At 48.0% G+C, this 21564-nt stretch overlaps 8 protein-coding genes across 8 annotated transcripts; 5 read left to right on the forward strand and 3 right to left on the reverse strand.

Annotated features, from left to right (window-relative positions):
- Positions 1-155: 155 nt before the first annotated feature.
- Positions 156-1598, forward strand: BP5553_06747 (CDP-alcohol phosphatidyltransferase; the record flags this gene model as incomplete). Its single annotated transcript, XM_032015370.1, has 5 exons — positions 156-463; positions 521-663; positions 713-989; positions 1047-1449; positions 1500-1598. 5 exons carry the CDS (start codon positions 156-158, stop codon positions 1596-1598), a joined length of 1230 nt encoding a protein of 409 aa, XP_031868791.1.
- A 966-nt stretch (positions 1599-2564) lies between these two features.
- On the forward strand, positions 2565-3548 carry BP5553_06748 (uncharacterized protein; the record flags this gene model as incomplete). The annotated part of the gene is made up of 3 exons (XM_032015371.1): positions 2565-2690; positions 2808-3275; positions 3336-3548. 3 exons carry the CDS (start codon positions 2565-2567, stop codon positions 3546-3548), a joined length of 807 nt encoding a protein of 268 aa, XP_031868792.1.
- Positions 3549-4573: 1025 nt separating this feature from the next.
- Positions 4574-4897, forward strand: BP5553_06749 (uncharacterized protein; the record flags this gene model as incomplete). The annotated part of the gene is made up of 1 exon (XM_032015372.1): positions 4574-4897. The coding sequence occupies one exon, from the start codon at positions 4574-4576 to the stop codon at positions 4895-4897; it is 324 nt and encodes a 107-aa protein (XP_031868793.1).
- Positions 4898-5053: 156 nt separating this feature from the next.
- BP5553_06750 (uncharacterized protein) lies at positions 5054-7073 on the reverse strand (the record flags this gene model as incomplete). The annotated part of the gene is made up of 5 exons (XM_032015373.1): positions 5054-5837; positions 5868-6328; positions 6392-6741; positions 6802-6971; positions 7021-7073. The coding sequence occupies 5 exons, from the start codon at positions 7071-7073 to the stop codon at positions 5054-5056; spliced, it is 1818 nt and encodes a 605-aa protein (XP_031868794.1).
- Positions 7074-8580: 1507 nt separating this feature from the next.
- On the forward strand, positions 8581-9405 carry BP5553_06751 (Uncharacterized protein; the record flags this gene model as incomplete). The annotated part of the gene is made up of 1 exon (XM_032015374.1): positions 8581-9405. The coding sequence occupies one exon, from the start codon at positions 8581-8583 to the stop codon at positions 9403-9405; it is 825 nt and encodes a 274-aa protein (XP_031868795.1).
- A 967-nt stretch (positions 9406-10372) lies between these two features.
- On the forward strand, positions 10373-12326 carry BP5553_06752 (Major facilitator superfamily transporter; the record flags this gene model as incomplete). The annotated part of the gene is made up of 7 exons (XM_032015375.1): positions 10373-10684; positions 10802-10998; positions 11076-11185; positions 11235-11383; positions 11440-11578; positions 11639-11941; positions 12028-12326. 7 exons carry the CDS (start codon positions 10373-10375, stop codon positions 12324-12326), a joined length of 1509 nt encoding a protein of 502 aa, XP_031868796.1.
- A 529-nt stretch (positions 12327-12855) lies between these two features.
- BP5553_06753 (uncharacterized protein) lies at positions 12856-14688 on the reverse strand (the record flags this gene model as incomplete). The annotated part of the gene is made up of 3 exons (XM_032015376.1): positions 12856-13533; positions 13584-13948; positions 14001-14688. The coding sequence occupies 3 exons, from the start codon at positions 14686-14688 to the stop codon at positions 12856-12858; spliced, it is 1731 nt and encodes a 576-aa protein (XP_031868797.1).
- Positions 14689-15300: 612 nt separating this feature from the next.
- BP5553_06754 (WD40 repeat-like protein) lies at positions 15301-20183 on the reverse strand (the record flags this gene model as incomplete). The annotated part of the gene is made up of 3 exons (XM_032015377.1): positions 15301-15523; positions 15581-19448; positions 19604-20183. The coding sequence occupies 3 exons, from the start codon at positions 20181-20183 to the stop codon at positions 15301-15303; spliced, it is 4671 nt and encodes a 1556-aa protein (XP_031868798.1).
- Between the last annotated feature and the right edge of the window lie 1381 nt (positions 20184-21564).

Below are 21564 nucleotides of genomic sequence, written 5' to 3' on the forward strand. Positions count from 1 at the left end.
TTCCAGGGTAAAGACAAAGGTCGCCCTCCCTTTCAACCTCCAACCTCCAACCTCCACACTCACGCCCGTGGTTAGCAATCGATCGGCTTGAACCAGTCGCATCTATCTTTCCACCTTCTCTTCTCTTGGTCTGCCACGATCAACGAACCGCAATCATGGTCTACGTGCGACAAGAAAAGCTTCCCAACCTGAAGCAGTACAAATACTCAGGAGTCGACCATTCCCTGCTGTCGCGATACGTGTTGAAGCCGTTCTACACGAATTTCGTGATAAAATGTTTTCCCATGTGGATGGCGCCGAATCTCATCACCCTTACCGGCTTCAGTTTTGTGGTGGTAAATGTGTTGACGCTGTTGTGGTACACGCCGACGCTGGATCAGGACTGTCCTCGCTGGGTGTATGCCAGCTGGGCGCTGGGGCTCTTCTTGTATCAGACTTTTGATGCTGTGGATGGGACACAAGCGTATGTTTTTTGCAGAATCGAAACTACTCGAGGGGAAATCTGCTAATTTGATCGCAGACGGAGAACACGCCAGAGCGGGCCATTAGGAGAATTATTCGACCATGGCGTGGACGCGTTAAACACATCCCTCGAAGCCCTCATTTTCGCAGCGTCGCAGAACTTTGGACTAGGTTGGAAGACGGTCATGACACTCTTTGCAAGTATGTTTTCTCTCCGCGAACATGCACTGGCCCCGCTGACCGCGTCTAGCACTTTTGACATTCTATGTGCAAACTTGGGACGAATACCACACGAAGACCCTCACTCTAGGCATAGTGTCTGGCCCAGTAGAAGGCATTGTCATGATTATTGGGATATTTATATTCACGGCGATCAAGGGCGGCGGAAGCTTTTGGCAACAATCGATGTTCCGTACAGTCGGCATTCCGCAATATGCGTTTATCCCCGAGTATGTCTATGAGATGCCGTTCACGGAGTGGTACATCGTTCAAGGTGGAGTAGTGATGGGTTTTAATACTATCCAATCGTGAGCTATCCCAATTCTTTCCATAGCAATAGGCACTGGACTAACTCCTAAATGTAGATGCCTCACCGTCATCAAAGCTCGCCGAGCCCGAGGCGATAAATCTCGCGGTGCCCTTCTAGGTCTCGTTCCGTTTGCGGTGACCTGGACGTTGATCCCCGCGTACCTCTACCTCAACCCGAATATCCTCAACAATCATCTCGTTCCCTTCGTCTTCCTCGCTGGGCTTATAAATGCCTACTCTGTCGGTCAAATTATCACAGCCCATCTCGTCAAGCTCGATTTCCCATACTACAACGTCTTGGTCCTGCCTCTCACATACGCTGTGTTCGATTCCTTAGGTCCGTTCCTAACGGAGCATATCGGAATTGGCTGGCCAAGTGCTCTAGGTGATGGTGAATATGAGGTTGCGTATATGTTCTGCATGCTGGGCATGGCCATTGGCGTCTATGGAAGCTTTGTGGTAAGTAGGCCTAAAACTAACATAATATCAGACAGCTGACCAAGTAATAGGTTGATGTTATCGTCACGATTTGCGATTACCTCGATATCTGGTGCTTGACGATCAAGCATCCTTACAACGAGCAGGAGGAAGCAAAGAAGTCCCTGTGAAATAAGTTTTGATACCCTGTTACGGCAGTTTAGAATCGGGTTTCTTTGGCTTTTGTATATGTTTGATGCCTAATGACGGGGTAATAGAATCGCATGAGGCTGGGTATGGACCGGGAATCATACATTGCAGCGATTTATATATCGCATGCCTATTAATCGAGGAACTTGGGAGGAACGGATTGGAAATAGCAGCATTTATTACACATTACAGCATTATCCGACTAGCGAGGCATTCGATTTGATGTCTATAACGCATCCAGGTTCTCCATCATTGATCTCTCCCTCTCATATGCTGTTATCTTGAACAAGGTGCTAATCCGAATGGAGGCTCGCCTCCCTTCGCCCCTATCTACGCCCCTTTAAGGTAAAACCAGCAACCAATTCCCGACAACAAAAACATAAATTACACCCACATCAGATATATCAGGCATCAGAGATTCCACCTGGTCGGATTCGATTCCTGACAATAGCGTAATACGCTTTATGCAATGCCGCATGTACAGTAAGGCTGCATGCTGACCACCCACTTGCCAAACTCCGCCAATAACAGCCCTACCTCAGCTCCTTTTCAGCGCTGTCCAATGCTTGAATACGCCATAAACTACCGCGACTGCGGGCATCGCCGCCGCATGTAAACCACGAAGCCTGCAGCTACATAACTAGGTGGCGAAGGCTGAAAAATGGGCGCTTCATAGACTCGGCCAGACCCATTCAGCCTCGATTTTGAATATCCGGCTGGGTGCATTCCGTCACCAGGTCAGAGATGAATCCGTCCACGATATGTTGGCTGGGTAGCCGCAGCTAGATATGCCTTTGGGCTGATGCCTCTCTCTTCTCCAATTCCTGGTTTTTCTGTTTCTCGAAATCGCATTCCATTCTTCTATTGAAGCACTTATTGTGGACGAAGCGAGTGTGCAGCGTGCAAAACCACAGGGAACCTACCCATATTCAACACTAGCCGTCACCATGGGATTGTTCGGGAAGAAGCACAATAGCACAGTTACCACGAGTTCCTTTGCATCTAAGGAGCCTTTACGCAATTCGACGAAGGACCTAACGCCTACCATTGCCGAGTATGAAAAGAAGGACCTGGTGAGTCCCCCACTACACTACACCATTCTCGAGGCGAAGATCACCAGAATTTAAAATAATCGAAGGGTCTTCCCATTGGTGCTATAAATAAGAGAATATTAACATGCCTTTTTCCAGCGATACAAACGAGTCATTCGAGTCCTACGATTCATTTCCAGATTCGTTTCACTTGTCCTCAATGGGATCATGATGGGCACAATGTCGTACTCCATCGTCAAATACTACTTAACAAAGAATCGCGTAGTAGCAGGAAATCTCCATCCATGGGGCTCGACTTCAGCCAAGGTATGGCCGAGCTTTATGCTTCTCGCAATAGCCACAGTCACCTTCTTCCTAAATCTCATCACCCTTTGCGCATACTGCTGCGGAGGAGTCAAAGCCGCGAACAAAGCTAGCAACTTCACCTCGTACGCGGGATATCTCTTTACAGCAGCCCATTTCGTCTCATGGGCCATTGCCGCTGGACTCTATCGGTTTGCGAGAACGGGCAATGATCTCTGGGGGTATAGCTGCAGCAACGCGGCAGATTCGATTCAAGAACAGGTAGCGAGCTTCTTAGATTTTGGGAAACTGTGTACCATGCAGGTGAGTTACCAAGGCAGTTGTTCCCTTCTCGAAAAAGCTTCAGTGTTAACTCGGGAACAGAATGGAACGTGGTTTATTTCGATCATCGAGGCTATCGTATATCTCCTGACCTTCGTTGTCACGATCTATGTGGTGAGGAGGGCATCACAGAAGAAGAAGCTGGGGAAGATTAAGGAGAGTCTCTCGATGCAGACTTGGCATGCCCAGAATACTTATACGGAGCCTACGTATAATGGAATAGGGGGAAATGGGTACATGCGTGTTGCAGTATGAGCGACCGAGTTGTGTGATTTCATAATTAGATCTTCGAAACTTCGGGAGCATATAAAGTATGGGCGTTTATAGGAGTTTTATATTATAATTCAGATACACATACATGTTGAAATCTGCCTCGATGATCACTTCTTCACCATACCAAATAACACGTTTTAGTAATTAAGCGGAATAGTCAGTGGAACCGATCTATTCGTGGGCTATTAACCACTGCCTGCTTTCCTAACTTAACTTATTGCGTACAACCACCCTGCCTAGTTTATCTAGGGTAGGAAGAACCAACTATTTACCCTCTATCTAAGTTATGGAAAAGGGACGTAACTTAGAAGGACTCTGGATATTAAGAAAAAGTCGATTTTAAGAGGGAATCCGTATCTATATGGGAACGTCACGCGGGACCGGGTAATATATCCTTACAACTAAGGTATCCTTAGAGAGAGTAATCCGTATTAAAGGGGTTACTATAGTAGCATGGGGTCGTGAAGAGCGAACCAAGTTCGTTGAATATAATTGAACTTGCTTGATGGACGAGGCTCGCCTTGCTCTCCATCTCTGGTACCCTGCGGGCTTCCCCTACGAGAGTGTGCCCTATATGGGCTTCCAAGCTGTTCAGCTATCCCGATATCGCCTTTATCTTCTCTACGTACAAGAGGAGGTGGAACAACAGACCAACAAAAAACTAACACTGGGCGACGTCCCCCAACTCGGGGCTATTTAAAATAGCTTTACATATAGATATATAAATTAGACCAGATACTATACTTTCGGTCTCCCAAGCGTATTCTATAGAACATGCCAAGGGTTCTAAAGGAAGTATCGGGCATCCCCTGGAATCACTTCCAATACTTGAGACATTCAAGTGACTTGGATTACTTATTGTATTTGAGGTATTTAAGAGGCTTGAATCACTCACTGCGCTCGAAACATTCAAAAGACCTAAGTAACTAACTATACTCGGGGCATTCAAGAGTTTCTGATTACCTGAACGCTGTCTTCCCAAATGGTTGACATGTTAGAATCGAGATATGCCCATGCTTATGGCTAACAAGCATGCACGGAAGCAGCGGAATTTTTACAACCTCGCCGGTGAAAAAGAGCAAGTCTACCGTCATTGGGATTACCTAGCAGCGATACGTGCCCTTGATCAAGGAAATATCCCCAGTGGAGTTCTCAAGATCTTCCAGAAGAGACATGGCTACTTACACGTCAAGTTCAGAAGATCTATCAGAGCTATTGGCAATGGATCATTCACACCAGAGGTCAAGACCCAAGGGAAGAAGCAGAAGTTATCGGACAGTGTCCCTGATCCTGATCTGCCACGAAATGACCAGCCTCAGAACATCGATTAGCCTCCAAACAGCAGTCAGCCTCAGCAGAGCAATCAACCTCGGGCTACTGAGAATCCAATTCAACGGGATGATATCCTAGCAGGCTTTGATTCATCGTTGTTCAATCTCAACTCGCCTTCTTCTGTACAGACAAATTTTCGTTCCTCCAGCTTGCCTCTATTTGATCGTGATGTCGGTTTCCTCAGGCTTCCACTCCTTATGGAGTTCCCACCAGAAAGGTAGCCCTTTAACCATCGGTAGAGGGCAAGGGCTCGCCTCTTCATCAAGTTCATACATCTCATACATTTCATCTGGAAGTGAACACGTGCCACTCGGCTCTCCCGTGTATTGGAGGATCCCGATTCTCTCATAAATCCTCTCAGCTTCGTCGATACGTATAAGTACTAGTGACTTGTATTCGTTTTTGTACTTGCATACTCGCAGGCAGTAGACTGTTGCCTCCGGGCTGACAACCCCTTTATGACATGTTTCGAAATCATAATCCGCATGGAAGTTAACTTCTCTATTGAGAGAGATCTTAACCTCACTCAACTTGGTGGGAACGAGGATGCCTCGCAGTTCGAGTTTGTACGCTGGATTCTTGGGGGCTGCTTCTCTCAACCTTAGTGGCTCATCAGGTCTACGAACAAGAAAAACTTCCGCCGTGCTGTCTTTGAGAACCCTGTCAAGATCCCATTCAATTCGGCCATTAACCGATACCCAAGACCAGGTAGGAAAGAGCCACTTCTCGGAGCTCCAAGGAGTCGTAGCCACTGGATAGTTTTCCTGCTCAGTCCTTGTGGGCTGCTTTGTCCCGGCTGTGTCTACCCTCCACAGCAGATCCATTGCCAGGGAGTCTTCCCATAAACCTGCCATATACTTGCCATTCCTTAATCGGCTCATGTACTCGGTAAGACCGTTGATAGCGGCTAGTTTGTCGGTCTGGAAGGTTAGCGTGGTGCTTGAATAAAGTCAGATCAATTGGTGCCACGTTTGAATAGGGCCAAAGGCCTTGCTGTGGTTTGTTGCATGCTCTAGAAGAGGAAGCTTAAGGAATTCCGGGTAGTGCTTAATTTTAGATTGAAGGCTTGAGCATTGACATTCAGCGAGTTCTCTGCATTGCCAAAAGAGTTCGTATTGACCAAAAAAGAGCGTTTTAGGTGAGAGTAGACTCTCCTGAAACACCCAGCCGCGATCCAGCAATGGGTAACTGGAGCTGTAGTGTCTGATTTCCTTGCGGGCGAAGAGGCAATATTTGGAGCCCTCGGGGTCAATTCCTTCAAGTTTAACCGTTTTCGGGCGAGAGAGTAGCCCATCACGACACCCTGAAGCAGAAGCAGCCGCCAGACTCAGATACGAGTTCGCGTAGACTGAACACATCTTAGCAGACTCTTGTGCCCAGTCTTCTCGACAAAGCTCCTCATCCTCCTTAGAATCCTTGTCTTTGTCGCTCTAGATAATGCAAAGAGAATCGATCCAAAGATGGGAGATCTTCATTTTCCTTGTCAACAAAACAGCATCCTGGAACGTTTGCGGCATTAAATCCATCGAGATACCAGCTCTGTAGTCGACAAGAGTGTGTGAGGTCAACTTCGTAGTCATATGAGCTGGGTCGCCCCAGCTATGACTTAAAGTGGCATATTGGCCACTCTTGCCTTGCGTCTCTAGTAACTTCACTTTCGCTTTGTGATGCCCCAGGTCGAGAACTCTGGTGGGCAAGGTAGCTCCCAAACCGGGTCCGCAGCCAGGGTGTTCTGACAGACACCGCTCCATCTGCTGATATGCCCATGAGTAGCTCTCGTCAGATGCCGTGCTTCCAGGTAAGTGAGGCTTCATCCGAAGAAATTCCCAGGGACAGGACTCCGCTGCGTGGGTTAGCCTCGCCATTTAGGGTCATATAGGAAATGGATAAGTTGCCGTCTCACCTGCTACCCTATACAGATCAATCCCAGTGACTTGACTCTCACTTCTGATGTTCCAAATGTTAAATTGAGGGAAAAGATACCCACCTCCGTGTTTGCGAACAGTGAACTGGCATATGTGTTCCGAAGCAGACTGTACGTCCAAAAGACTATCAATACAGTCTTTCAATATCCTGCAAGTGCAGCATCCTTCCTCAGATGAGATGAACAAATCCGAGACACTGTGGTTGTTCATTGGTCGCTCCTCCAGCTCCTCCGAACAGAAGTTGAAGCATATATTGCAGTCGGACGTGGGCCGCATGGCTAGCATCTTGTTTCTCCTACGGGAAGTGCATTATCGAGGTGCAAATGGCAGATTAATATCGAAAACCATAACTTTAATCAAGGAGGCCGTTTGAAAAGGTGAAGAGTTATGGACACGGGAGGTTAGCTCTGGCAGAAACTGGCTCCCGCCCTCCCACCATTCTTCTAATTCCCACGGCAAGCTGCTATTCACTACCTGGGCCTCGCGTAGGCCGCTTCCTCAGGCTCCCCTACTTCTAGACGGTCCATATGAAGCATCATTGGGATGCGCATCATACTGCGTGGTGAATGATGTTTTGTCCACACACAAATGATATCCGGGGCCATACATACCCAATTCCGTGTGTCAAGCCTCGCTCGCGCTTGAACTTCCTCTATCAGCAGTAATTGCTGTAGGATAGTGTTTCTAGAGTGACTAGCGGTTTATATTGCCTCGTTGTGCGCGTCGCATCAACCAGACGTTAAATGGTTCCGGAGGTAGTACGAGCTATTTTGTACTCGAGGATAGGGGCTCGATACTTACACGGCTCGTTCCGTCGCTTAGCAGAGGGGTGTACTACGTCGGGGTTTAGGAGCTTCGGCGTCCTTTGCCACGTTCCTCGCGTCGTCTTCTTCAACAACTGGTTGTATAGCATTCACAGTTATTACTTACATCTGAACATCCTGCTTGGTCTGTGATAGATCTATCTTGCTCTTGCAAGCCCGCAAATTGGCCCTCAGACTCCGCACGTCTTCAGAAATCAATTTTGTGATACCCACCGATTTCCGCCACTTGTGCAACATGTTCTTGATCAAGCCGTCGTATTGTTTATATATATTTTTTGCGAAGCCTGTCATTGCCTTAGGGTTTTCTTGAAGCCATTCCTAGAGTTTTTGAGTTGTTTGATTTGATCGATATTCAGTTCACCTTGGATAATGTTTTTCGCAGTTTTGGGTTGATATTCTAAAATTTTGCACGTCTCGGGCGAGTGCTCGGAGTTCGGGCCTAGCGGTATTAAAAGCTCCACGAAGATTGTACTCGAGTAGAAGTGAGACGGCGTGGGAGTCATCGGCCAATGTTACCAGACAAGTAATCTTGTACTATTGTATTGCATCCCGTTACCACTTTTGACGTAATGAGGTCTACTCTTTCGATTAGCATGGGTTTTTTTAGTACAATAATAACTATCTGTGGCTGTATAAAGCTATAGTAGTAGTGTTAATGGTTTTATTTATATCCAGGTAACGCTCGGAAATCAGGCAGTGCCTATTACATAAACCCCGCCTAAATCCGTAGTAGGAGTTTAGTACGGGGTACGGCGGCGATAGTCGGTAATCGCGGACAATCGTCGCATTCGTTTATTTCCCTATATATATAGGGAAAGCCACTCTTCAGGTTAGAAATAATCAATCGCTTCAGTCCCTCCAGTCCAAGTCCCATAACCTCAGCCTATTTTCACAGACTTTACCAAGGCTTCGGTTGTCAAAGAAGCATCTACCATGGAGTTCAACCCCACCAAAGCAATTGTTCACAATGAAGACTGTGACCTGCATTACTGGTACCAAGGCAAGGGACCTCTCATCACATTCATCCCCGGCGGAAACGGCCATGGACGGCAATTCAACCCCATTATGGCCGCCCTGTCTGACAAGTTTACCTGCGTCACATTTGATCGACGACAGATGTCAGCAAGCCAGGTCAAGGTCAACAAGAAGCTCAGCCCGCCACAACAAGCACGAGACGTCCGCGCCATCATCAAGGTCCTAGGCTTTGAGAAGTCGATCATCTTCGGCAGTAGCAGTGGAGGCATCTTCGCGTTCCAGTTCGCCCACGACTTCCCTGAAATGGTCGACCACCTGATTTCCCATGAAGCACCCACTGCATGCCTCCTGCCAGAGGCCTCCGAGGTGTTTGACTGGGGCCTCCACCTTATGGAGGTCTACGAAACCCATGGGCTAGATCAAGCGTCCAGAGAGTTTTCCACGAAGTTGATAGGGTACGACGATGAGGGGATTCCTAAGACGGTGCCACCTGGACCGGAGAACCCTCGAAACTTTTGGGACAACGAGATACCGATTCTGCTGGGGTATGTACCCAACCTGTGGCGGTTGAAAGAGAACAAAACTAGTATTGGTGTGATGAGGGCCATTCGGTGTAAAGATGCGTACTATGCTAGGGCGACGGAGGAGCAGGCAAAGATCCTATGTTGTCCAAAACTTGTGGTACCAGGACACCACCAAGGGTTTGAGGTTGAGACTAAGGAATTTCTTCCTTACTTCTTTGACATGCTAGACACTTTGGAAAAGAAGAGAACTAGTGGCTAGACATTGCAGTAAATTTTTTATTCTAGCGAGTATAAATAATGTCTTGCTTTGGTAATTATATAACTAACACTAGAAGATAATAAATATCTTTAAGTTGGCTGTGAGTAATGCTAGTGTAACTTCCACAAATATGCAAAACCAAAGCTCGGAACAGCAGCAATAAATCAATCGCTTCTAGAAACGATGTCGATGTGGGATATTGGGGGGAAACATCTTGCAAATGGGGAGCGATTTTGAAGAGAGGGAAGTGATGAAGCTTAGCCTCACCAGCGCAGATTCATGCAAGGCATAAGCTGACAGACGGTGACAAGGTATAGCAAGATTGTTAGGGAAACTCCCTGAAAAGGAACAAGTAAGAACAGACCTCCTCGGGATGAGCCTGTTGAGGCGCTCTTATACGGGATTAACGGGAACCAACTCCGAACCTTGCATGGAATACTTATACTTGTAGAGTAGTTGCGGTGTGCACTGTGCCACTGCGATGTCAGATGACTATCCACCAGGTCCGCCACACTTATAACTAAACGAATAACTTGTAGCTATTCTAGCTAGTTTGCTAAACTTGTAACGATAATATTATTACTCTTAACTATTTTTATTACTATCTTTTAGTATTATTTTACATTTTCCTTCTTCGAATTGCTTAAAATAGACAACTTTGTACAAATCGTCTTAATCGGAAAAATAATTAATTAAAAGGGTAGCTAAGTACTAATTGGACTAGTAGCAGACTTAGAACTATATGATTAAGTATATAACAGTAAACTCAAGTCTAACTAGGAGAAGCCTGTTAAAGAGAAGAGATTCACATTTTACAGGTCAGGGCCGTGCTGAGTAAGCAGCCGGAGGTCGCGAAGTATATGATCTAATATACGAAGTAGCTCGACTCGCTTGCTCAGAATTTGGTGACAACAACAATCAATCCAACTTTAATAAATATTGGCGGCCTGCCTTCCATATCCTCGAAATGACGGTTGCAGGACCAAATAAAGTAGCTGCCCTGACGGTTGATGAGAACACGCCGCTCCTTGTAACATCCGAGGCAGATTTGAAAACGAGACCAAATGAGGAGCCTGCCCCCACTCCTAGGAATGGCCACACAAATGGCGATGATGAAGATGCAGACAGGCCGTTACCCGCATTCCAGATATTAGTACTTTGCTTTGCACGACTAATTGAGCCGTTTGCGTTCTTTGGGATTTTCCCATTTATCAACAAGATGATTTGGGAGACAGGAGGATTAGATGAAGCCGATGTGGGGTTTTATAGCGGCCAAATTGTTTGTATTTTCTCTCTTAATTGTTCTTCTCCTTCTTACCACACGTGAGGCTAGGCGGGTGTTGATATGATGAGACTATACCGGGACTCAGCTAACAGGGAATCGAAAATTTAATAGGAGTCTTCGTTTTCATTAACTCAAATGTTCCTCATGATTTCGTGGGGTCGAGCGGCTGATAGGATAGGGCGGAAGCCTGTTCTTGTCTTCTCGTTGGCCGGCATCTCGATAGCCACCGCTATTTTTGGACTCAGCAAGAGCATTCCGCAGATGGTTATCTTTCGATGTTGTTCTGGAATTTTTGCTGGGACCGTGTTGTACGTACAGCTTTTATTCCCCTTACTGCAAATTTATATGCAAGGGCCGTATCACATGCTGACTGGAGATACCATAGGACTATAAGGGCCATGATTACGGAGAACAGCACGCCCAGGACGCAGGCCAGGGCATTTAGTTTCTTTGCTTTTAGCGGAAATCTCGGCATGTTCCTTGGTCCTTTGCTTGGTATGTTCCGATTTATGAAATATCTAGACTCCGAGCTGACTTTAGTTAGGTGGCGTGCTTTCCAGTCCTGCCGAGCAATATCCCGACGTCTTTGGACGATTTGCATTTTTGAAGGAATTTCCATATGCTCTTCCTACTTTTGTGAACGGAATGATTGCGGCAGTGGCCACAATTATCTGTGGACTTTTTCTTCAAGAGGTTTGAGCACCCCACCTCGGCGAAACAACATATTTCATGCTAACCAAGGAATCTAGACTCTAAAAAAGAAAGATAAATCGGATGGAGAGAGAGAGGTGCCTATGAGTGCATGGGAGATTGTCAAATCTCCAGGCGTGCCCATTGTTCTATATCTCTACGGACATACCATGCTGCTCGGCTCAGCGCTCACAGCTGGTAAATCTCCCCCATCACCCTCCCAAACTTCTACATCCCCATACTAAATTCAGATAATAGTATCCCCAGTCTTTTGGTTCACCCATCCAGAATTAGGTGGTTATGGGTTCTCACCAATGCAAATCTCGCTTTTCATGGGCAGTATAGGAATTTCCCAATCCATCTGGCTGCTCTTGGTATTCCCACCGCTGCAACACGCCATTGGCACTGGAGGCGTCCTCCGCCTATGTTTCTACGTATGGCCCATATTCTTCTTGTCATCCCCACTGTGCAACATGTTCCTCAGAAAAGGCTGGTATACGGCGTTCTGGATCGTAGCACCAGTTTTTCAGATTGGAGGGAGTGGCGTTGCAATGGCGTTCAGTAAGTGTTCTTTGCCATATTTCCTTAAAAACACCCCTTTTCTATTTACCGCAGCCACTCTTCCTTATACTAATAATTTTGCCTAGCTGGTGTTCAACTCGCACTGAACGATATCACACCCAACTACCAAACGCTCGGAACATTAAACGCTATTGCTCTGACCCTTACTAGTGGGATCCGAACTATAGGTCCTGCAGCATTCACGAGCCTATTTGCTGTGGGTGCTAGGACGCAGATCTTTGATGGATATCTAGTTTGGGTTGTGTTAGTGGCGATTGCATCATTGGGAACTTTTTTGATAAGGTATTTGCCCGAGAAGGCCGAGGGGAGGCAGAAGAAGATTGAAGGGGTGATAGTGGTTGGTGGTGTGATTGACGAAGAATGAAAAGATGAAATAGAATAGTAGACATTATAAATAGATTAAATCCTATTAAGAAGTGGCACAAATCTTGAGTAATACCATTTCTAGTGTTCAAATAAGTTCTGGGGGGAAATTAGACTATTGATTGTGAGGCTTCTTCTATTATATGTCCTACATCGTGCATGCTGTAGAAGTTCAAGCCCTTTGTTACTCTAAAACCATTACCGCCGATAGATACGAGTTTTAACAAGCTTCCGATTACTGCTTTATCTTTTATGGTTGCAGTGTAGTGTGTAGTGGGAGGGGTTTACGAGATGCGGATTACACAAGTTTATTCCTAGCTTATACTGAAGATGAGACACAGCACATACTATGCCAAGAAGGACCTATTTGAAATCTTATTCGAAAGCGAGACTTCACTCTATCCATTCAAGACGGCGAATTTCATGATATATCGACTATAAAGCCTCGATTCTTATGTCTAGCATGATAATAACCTTGCCATAGCTGCAAACGCACTCTTAGTTTTTTTTCATAACAAGATTCCAATAAACTAAGGGCTCAACCTCTTCGGTGTTCTAGGATAATCGGCAACCAGCTGAACACTAGGCAAGTTCAAATACCAAGCCACAACCCTGTCAAGTCCAATACCACCACCACCGTGAGGAGGGCAGCCCACACTTTTCAGAACTTCGCAATACTCCTTAAGACCAGGTTGGTTTGGATCCAAGCCCTTAGACCGGATTGTCTTCTCCAATTCATGGGATAAATGCAAACGCTGCCCTCCAGACAGGATTTCCTGTCCCCGCATGAAGAAATCATATGCGTTTGTGACCTCAGGGTTTTCCGGGTCAGGCATGGCGTAGAATGGCCTAGCATCGGTAGGGAATTTGTCTAGGACGTAGAAATCGGTGTTGTATTTCTTGCGGATAAGCGCGCCGAGGGCTTTCTCTTGTGCTGTGCTCATATCCTCGTCGTCGCGGACATTGGCATATTCGGATGGTCCTTCTGCGCGGAGGAGGGCCTGGCCTTCAGCGAATGTGAGACGGATTTCCTTGCCGCCCTCAGGGAGCAGGAATTCTTCGGATGGATAAACGGTGCGGACGAGGTCAATTTCTTCCCGGCAGTTTGTCGCGAGACCTTTGAAAATGTGGAGGAGCACGCCTTCAAGCATGTGCATTACCTCGTGGTAGTGTTCCTCGATTTCCATTTCCAGATCAAGACCAATGAACTGTTATCAAGTCAGCGATGCTTTCTAGAGTTACAATTGACTGAACTTACCTCCGTCATGTGTCGTGGCGTATTACTATTTTCAGCTCTGAATACCGGCCCCACGCAATAAACCCGCTTTCGACCACCAGCAATCTCAAATTGCTTATAAAATTGAGGAGACTGGGCCAGGAAACACTCCTTCTCAAAGTATGGTAGTCTGAAAACATTTGCACCGCCCTCCGAGGCAGCAGCAATCAAGCTCGGAGGATGGAACTTCTTGAAGCGGCGCTCTTTCAGGTATTCGCAGAATAGATCTTCGACGGCAATCCGAATGTCGGCGATGGCCTGGCTGACTGGAGCACGTTTGTGCATGGCGGGGTTGTTAAGATGTGTTGCCAGACTTGCTGCCGGTGTAGTTTCTGTGATACTCACACCTATTCCCTAATTAGCCCTCATCCTCAATATGTTTGATGCACAAATGCCTACCTTCGAGCTTCGCCTCAAGACCCTCACCAACCTCCTCATCATCCAACTTCCCCACAGCTCTACTCGCAGCCGCAAGACCAAGCCCCAACATCTCCGGCGCTGGAGCCACCAGATACACCTTTGTAAGATGCAACTCATACCCACTAACCTTACAGCTCTTCACAGGCTCCAACGGCTTCTGCACCGTCGCCTCAACAGCCACAAAACTCTCCAAATTCAGGCCCCCAATCCATTTCACCATCTGCCTACTAACAGGCTTCCCCTCCGGACTCGCCGCAACAACACCCTGCACCGTCCAGCTCCCCTCCTCCCTCAACTCCACAAACGCCATCTTCGCGCCCTGCATCCGCGAATTCTGAATCCACGCCCGCAGCTTAATACTCTTGCCGATATACTCCTCGCCCAGGTCTCTCAAATGCATTGTCTCCGCCTCGATCTTCTTGTCCTTTGTAATCTCCCCATAGTTGTCCTTTGCATGGTCCTCCGCCGCGACGGCAGCTGTTGCTGCGGCCGCAGCTTCGCGCTCAGCTGCTTTGCGGGCCTTCTCTGCTTCTTTCTTGGCTTTGGCTTCTGCTTTTTTGGCGCCTTTCTTGGACGGTGCGGCTGCTTCGTCGCAAGGTCCTGCTTCAGCGGAGGGCGCTGGGATGGCGGGGTTGGTGGGGGTTTCGTTCGGTTGTTCGGACGCCATGGTCACTGTCGATTGATGTTTCCTGTTGATTCTTTGGAATTGGGGCCAGAGAATAAAGGGCGGTGGCTCTGTTGCGATGTAGATTAAGAGAGCTGAGGTGCGTTGGACTTGTCATATGTTGTAGAGGATCGAGTCAGTCGGCCAAAGAAAGCCAAGACACAATGTGATTTTTCGCTTTAACGAGGGCAGCCTCGTCATATTCTCCCCGCAAGGCTGAGCTCCTCGAGGCTATAGTAAGGTAGGTACTGTATATATAACCAACCTTTATATCACTCTATGGATCAAACAAGTAATTCAACGGATTCTTGGATATCTTTAGTCTAGCAAGAGCAGTCGCTAGTATTAATTAATTATTACTACAAGACTTGACCAGGCCTCACTCCATTAAACCAGCTGCACCCGCAGCTACATCACTCACTCAGTCCAGACGCCAAATACAACCCAGCCCGTCCATGCCATGAAAGAGTCGCCACCATCGGAATGCCAGCAATGTAATACCCAGACCTAATCGCAAATCCTCTGTGGAAACTCCTTTATTAGTAACCATTAATACCCTCAAAGTACTGGATGCTAGGTATGCTAGATCGTTTCGAACACCGCAATGTTCGTGACTCAAAACTCCTGTACCACTCCGGACTTCTGTTCTGCGCATGTGAATAGATTAATGTGGTTATCGCCTCTGGCTGCAGAAGCAAGCATCATACGGTGAGGGTGGAATGCTGTAGCTGAGATGGGTGCCTGTCGGGCTTGGTAGAGAAAGCTAGAATAGGGCTCCACGCGTGAGAGCTCCTTGCCCTCAAAGTTGAAGACTTTGACCGTATGGTTACCCGTTCCGCTATAAAAAAAGGTGTTAGCACACGTCTAACCTAGGGGGGGGGGAGTAAAGACTTACACAGCAAATACAGGAAGATGCTCATGAGTGCTTGCTGTTCGTAGGGTATCATTGGTCGTTCGTATAACCTTCAAAGGTTTGTCCATTCGGAGATCCCACAGTTTTACCTTGCCATTACGGCTTGCTGATAGGAGCTCTCTTTGTCCACCTCGCTGCATGTGAACACTCTTGACCCACACTCTATCCGATTCATCTTTCCACTTCTTGACCATCGCCTCTTGAGGCCGATTGCGAGCATCAAAAACTCGAATGGCACCATCGCCAAATCCAGCAACGAAAACATTGCCTGTCATCTGGTCAGAAGTGAGAGAAGTGACACATGATCCAGATCGTGCGTTGATGTCCACAATACAAAGCTCTGGCGCTGCAGCCCACACCCTGATCACTTTTACGTCACCAGCCACGAGTAGCTTTCCAGACACTTGTTGCCAGTCGAATACCATCCCTGAGTTGACATTACTGGGGACAAGGTGGGTTAGAGCTCTCCATGCTGATGCGACTTCGACGTCTTGTTCAGAATCATAGTTTCTATATATCCTGATGACGCCATCCGAGGAGCCAGTAAGCAAGAACGCCTGATCGTCTTCATTGATGAATTGAAGATCGCTGATTTTTGATCCTTCCGGATTGCCATTTGAAAATCGGCATAACCGGTCTTGCTTCTTCCAGTCCCAGATACAGATTGTATCACGGTCGTCGGATACTGCAAGATGATCCTCGAATTGATGAAAGCTCATATTAGCTGGCTGACTCTGATTGTTAAAGAACCCAGCTGAGGTGGTCCATTTACCACTACCGGCAATCTCCTTCTGAGGCTGCGTCTCCCGTAGTATAGCTTCGTTGCGGGATCGGCGCCATAGTCTTTCATTGTAGTCGGTGCTACCAGGCTCCTCGGCTTCGTTGGGCTTCATCTGAGGCTCGCGGAAGTACTCAATCGACCACTCCAAGAAAGTACTATGCAGGGGAAGAGTGGGAGCAGCGGACATATCTCGTGATTGGAATCCGCCTGACATTGGCTCTCTGGCAGCTTGGTAAGAGGTGCCCAGAGACCATGCGTTATCGGTTGGCTCTGGTGGCGCGTTGAAATCCGCCGGCAGTCTGGATCGCATTGGGAGAGAATTTCTCTGCATACCAGGTGATTTCGGTGTATTTCGACCAAACGAGTCCCCAGGTGAAGTATCAGCGCTTGAACCACCGCCAAATGGCAACGTGAACAAATAGCTAGCAGTCCGCTTGAGAAGCCCTTGCTGTGTATTCGGAGTTGTTACCGCTGACTCTTGGCGCACAGGTGTACTAGGTCGGTAGTCCGATGAATGATTATTTGAGACGGCTGACTTGGCCCCTCGACGGTTGATATTGTCAATTATGGCCTGGGCAGGCACACTGAGAGGAGATTGCAAGATGCTGCTGTGGATATAATCAACAACGACAGTAGCATTACGCTGAACCTCTGGGTGAGGATCAACAGCCATTATGAGGACGTGCTTCCAAACCGCAGCAAATATAGAGTTGTGAGATACTCCGTGGGCCGAAGGTTTAATCGTCCCATCTCGATCACGGTTCTCTGGTCGAGCATAGTGCAGGCCCATCTTGTGGTCATTTCCGTCATCCTGGGGTGGGGATTGGCGGTAATCCCGGTCTTCTTGAAGCTGCTCGAAAGCGGCCACCATAAACTTGTTCTCATATCGTTGGATGAATTTCGAGAAATACACCAAGAGCTCTTTGCGAACCATGGCATTTCCGTCATTGGCCATTTCCATCACGGTCCAGGATATGGATTCTTCGATACGGGCAACCTCATCGGTGAGATCGGGAATGCCCAGAAAGGTGGTCATGGCGTATAGCATAGCAGCTCGAACCTCGCAGCAGACATCCCTGATCAAGGTACACAGTTTCGCCGGCGCATTTTCCCTAATGCCTCTCCATTTGGCTTCCGGCAACTCGCTCCAGAGTTGACTGATGCATAGGCATGCCCACTGTCTCAAGAGTGGGTTATCTGCGTTTTGAAGGTGCATTAAGCAGTGGGACATAATCTCGGACTGGTTGCAGACCATTTGACCTTGCTTATACCCGTTGCAGAGCATAGCAAGGATGAAGGCACACATTGCCTTGTGCTCGAGACTATCAACGACTGGCAGACCTTCAGTTGGTTTCAAGATGTTGGCAAAGTATGTGTAGCCCGAGTCTTTTAAGAGATCCGTTTGGCAAGTGAGATCAACAGCCAAAACACGAGTCCAAATAAACACCATGACGGGCTTTAGCTCCGTGGCAGCTGATTGCAGCAACTTCAACACATAGGGGAAAATGCCAATGCTTAACGCAAGATTGACAGCCCACGGGCCAAGATCGAGGAACTTGCCTAAGAGGATGAGTGCCCGTACCCGATGTTGCTGACTGAGGAGCACTTGTAGTACCACGGGGAGCTGGTCCGGAGCCTTGTGCTCAACGGCGCCTTGGGTGAGATAAACCTCGAAAGCTGTGAGTTGTTCTGTGAAGAAAGTCGAGTTCTGGTATTCATAGTCAGGCCGAATACCCTGTTCTTTCTCCTCCAACATAGGCAGCTGGGCTAAGGCCATTTCTACTGCGAGATCCCAACTTTCCCAAAGTGGGTGCTGGTGGGTGTCGGGAAGCTCTGGATACGACTGGGGATGGCAATTATAAGCGCCCATAACTCTCTGTGAGAGGAGGAAATTCCGAAAGAGCGCAGCCACCATGAGGTCCTGTCGGAAGAACTTTCGGAAGAGCGGTCTAGGAAGGGTCGTCCATGCAATGGTGTCTGTGATAGCTGTAAATATCCAGTTGAGTTCTCCTAGTGGTGTTCGTCTCTCCTGCAATCTTCCTGGGAGCTTCTTTGCTCGCTCTGGCGTGGTCTTCGATGGTAGAGGACTTTGTAAGCAGAAAAACCACAACGCCATTTCTATCGGGGTGGTAAGACATGATGTGAACACATCTGCTGGAAGGCGGGGGTTGGTTGGGAGACTCTCTCTGATGCCGCATGCTGCCAGATGGATGTAAGGCTTGAAGGTCACAGCGGGATAATTGGGGTCCTTTGCTACAGCCTCTGCCTCTTCCTGCTCATGCTTCTCAACAAAGCGGTGGAAATTGCTAAGGATGTTACCGGCATCGGAACAGTCCCAGACGAAGAATGTTGGTGCGGCAAGCCATGTCTGGAGATCGTAGAGGGAGATAGGGATGTATTGCGTGTAGTTTTTGTTGAAGACCCATATTTCGCCGGATGCTGTCGGCTTAGGTACACCGTGCCCGTTGTAATGGAACAGAACCCGCTCATCTTTTGCGTTTCGTCGGAGGGAGACGCAGAACTTCTTTGTTTCATCCACAGAAGGATCCAGATATTGCTTGTATCTTGTTCTAATCGCCAGGGTTTCATATTGCGCCTGCAGCGATTTGCCAATGGTGTCCAAGGCCTTCTGGACTGGAGGTTGAGTAGGGTCTTGCCAGGCTTCTAGTTTGGCACCCGGGATAGTCTTCAACTGATCGGGAGGCTCGACTCCAATATTCAGACAAATGGCTAATGCCGCAGAGACAGTTTTCAGACGATCTTTCATTCGCCAGTCTTGCAGTTCGTACCCCAGTGCCTTCGGGTTGCCGGTCGTTTCATGGCGCTTATCGGTAAAGTACATGTACCAGTTCTGTTCAGCATTGTCAGTGATAATTTCAAGAAGAACCGGCCATGATGATAAAGTTTTGCAGCGCTCATTGCGACGATGAATATTTGTATGGCGCTCGATAATAGCCATAACAATGGTGGGGCACTGGTCAGCATTGCGGCGCCATGGACCGCGATCATTGGTTACCCCCGTGGTATGAGTATTAGCAGCATGTGCCATGATGTAGACAAGACTTGGGCCTGGAAACCAAAGGCAGCGTATCCAAAGTGTCCGCCCTTTCAGTGCTGTTTAGGTCGCAGTCGCACGAACCAGCGATCACAGCACTTAACGCTTGTGTCCCGGCTTCGGGATGGCAAGTGCCAATATAGTTTATGGAACCAAAGGAAAGCGCAACCTACATTTGCCAACTGCGAGACATATTCTTCCGACGCATAGTGGTCCTCAAAACCATGCCGTGCTCCCCAGCCTTGCCACTCCTCCTCGCCTTGTGGGTTCACATCTTCTGCACGAGGTCCATAGTCGCTTTTTGATCTGTGAAGTAAAGGTTTGGGTCTGCGCTTTATTCTCTCCAAGTCTGAATCATCCTGGGAAGAAGATTCCGCCGTGTCGCCGGGGGCTGTAGTTGGTCGCGGCTGGAGAAGAGGCCATTGGGACCGGACAGAGCCGCCATTATGTGGTGGAGCTTTGCCGGCCGAGGATGACTGCCTGCGATGATCCATCTCTGAAGGCAAAGTTTGGTATTCGGAAATCTGGACCGGATCATTGCTCACGGCAGGCCGTGGATTCACGGGGCCTGACGTGCCGTTTTGGAGAGGAGGAGCTTGTCGCTGCAGCTGTGAAGGGACGGCAGACGTGTAGCTCTGAGGCTGTGATTGGGACTGGTGAGGGGAAGCCATGTTGGAAGAGTGAGAGGATTGTCGAGGATTGTATTGTTGGCGGTGCGCCCCAGGCTGTTGAACTGCGACAGCCGTCATAGTTGATGGCGGAGAAGCTATCCCCTCAGCTCGTTGAGATGGTCATCAAATCGGCGGATGTACGGTGCCACGAGGAACTCGAGATGGGAGGAAGAAGGGAGGCGGTGGAAGTCGGAGATGTCGGTGAGGGATTAACAGAGAGGGACGAGAGATATAAACTGTAGCCCATCAGTTAGCTATCTGGCTACGTGGCCGTGAACCTGCAAAGTTGGCGTTTCTCTTGCCTCGAACGAGAGTCTAAAGACGTCGTCTTGACTTGGAGCCTCACTTCTGGGCCTTGGTACGCTCACTATCAAATGCCGAGCTCGAGTAGCGCATCGAGGAGCACACCGACGATGGATATAACGCGCTCTGGGACGAGAGCGCAGAACAAACAAACAACAAAACACAGGCAGAGCTGAACTGAGCTGAAAGCTGAGTTAACAGTCAAGTATTACTGCCTTTCACCTTTGGGCATTCGGGTCGAATTCCAGCTGGCGGATGCGATGTCACGGTCACGAAGGCGGAAGCGCATCATCGGCTCACCGCGGGTCTTGTTTGCGGCGGCGCTGCGATTGGCGCGCAAGCGAGAACCAGCGAATGCAGTGAGAAGCTGAAGGAGTCTCGAGGATGCATGGCAATATCAGGTTTAATATCGAGATATAATATATAATGATCCAGCAATAATGGTCTAGAATGATAGTCAGGGGTGGATATGGACGTCTTTGTGCGAAGTACAGATACATATTAAGATGTGTTTTACTATGAGGATCTTGTGTACTCGGTACAATAAGTCGCATCCGATGTGTACCAAGTACTTTACCGTACAGTACATATTTGTATTACCACTCAGTTTGTTCATCTAGAAAACAATGCAACTTGAATAGAGCTCTTAGAAGGCCAATAGATAACCCTCTTTTGCTAATTAAAATTAAAAGAATCCGTACCGCAAATCAGACGCTCTCCCATATCTGCAGTATCAGCATCAGCATCAGCATCACATTGACTCCCTACCCGCCGGCCCCGACCAATAGAACGCTCCACAATGAAAGGTCCTCATCACACACTACGGTAAACGCATGAGTGAAACAAAGTCTCTGTTTGAATCGCTGGGTTAGTTGGGATAGTCAGAGAGGACCCAATCATTGTATGTATTGAAAAGTAGTTGTACGGGGTACTAGATGGGATCCTCAAGGGACCATGAAGAGCGACCAAGTGCAAGGCCTCTTCGACCGTAATAAATACAGTATATGATCTAACTCTCGACCTGGCCGAGTTCTGGTCGCATGTCGTGCCCCATTGGCCAATCCAATCATTCGACTAAGATCGCAAGCTGCATCGGCGTTTCTCGACGTTCTCGTTGATGTGATACGATCGATCGCTTTCAGACCGGTCAATCTTG

This window comes from Venustampulla echinocandica (genome assembly GCF_003357145.1).
Source record: "Venustampulla echinocandica strain BP 5553 chromosome Unknown scaffold_4, whole genome shotgun sequence".
NCBI classification, from domain to species: domain Eukaryota; kingdom Fungi; phylum Ascomycota; class Leotiomycetes; order Helotiales; family Pleuroascaceae; genus Venustampulla; species Venustampulla echinocandica.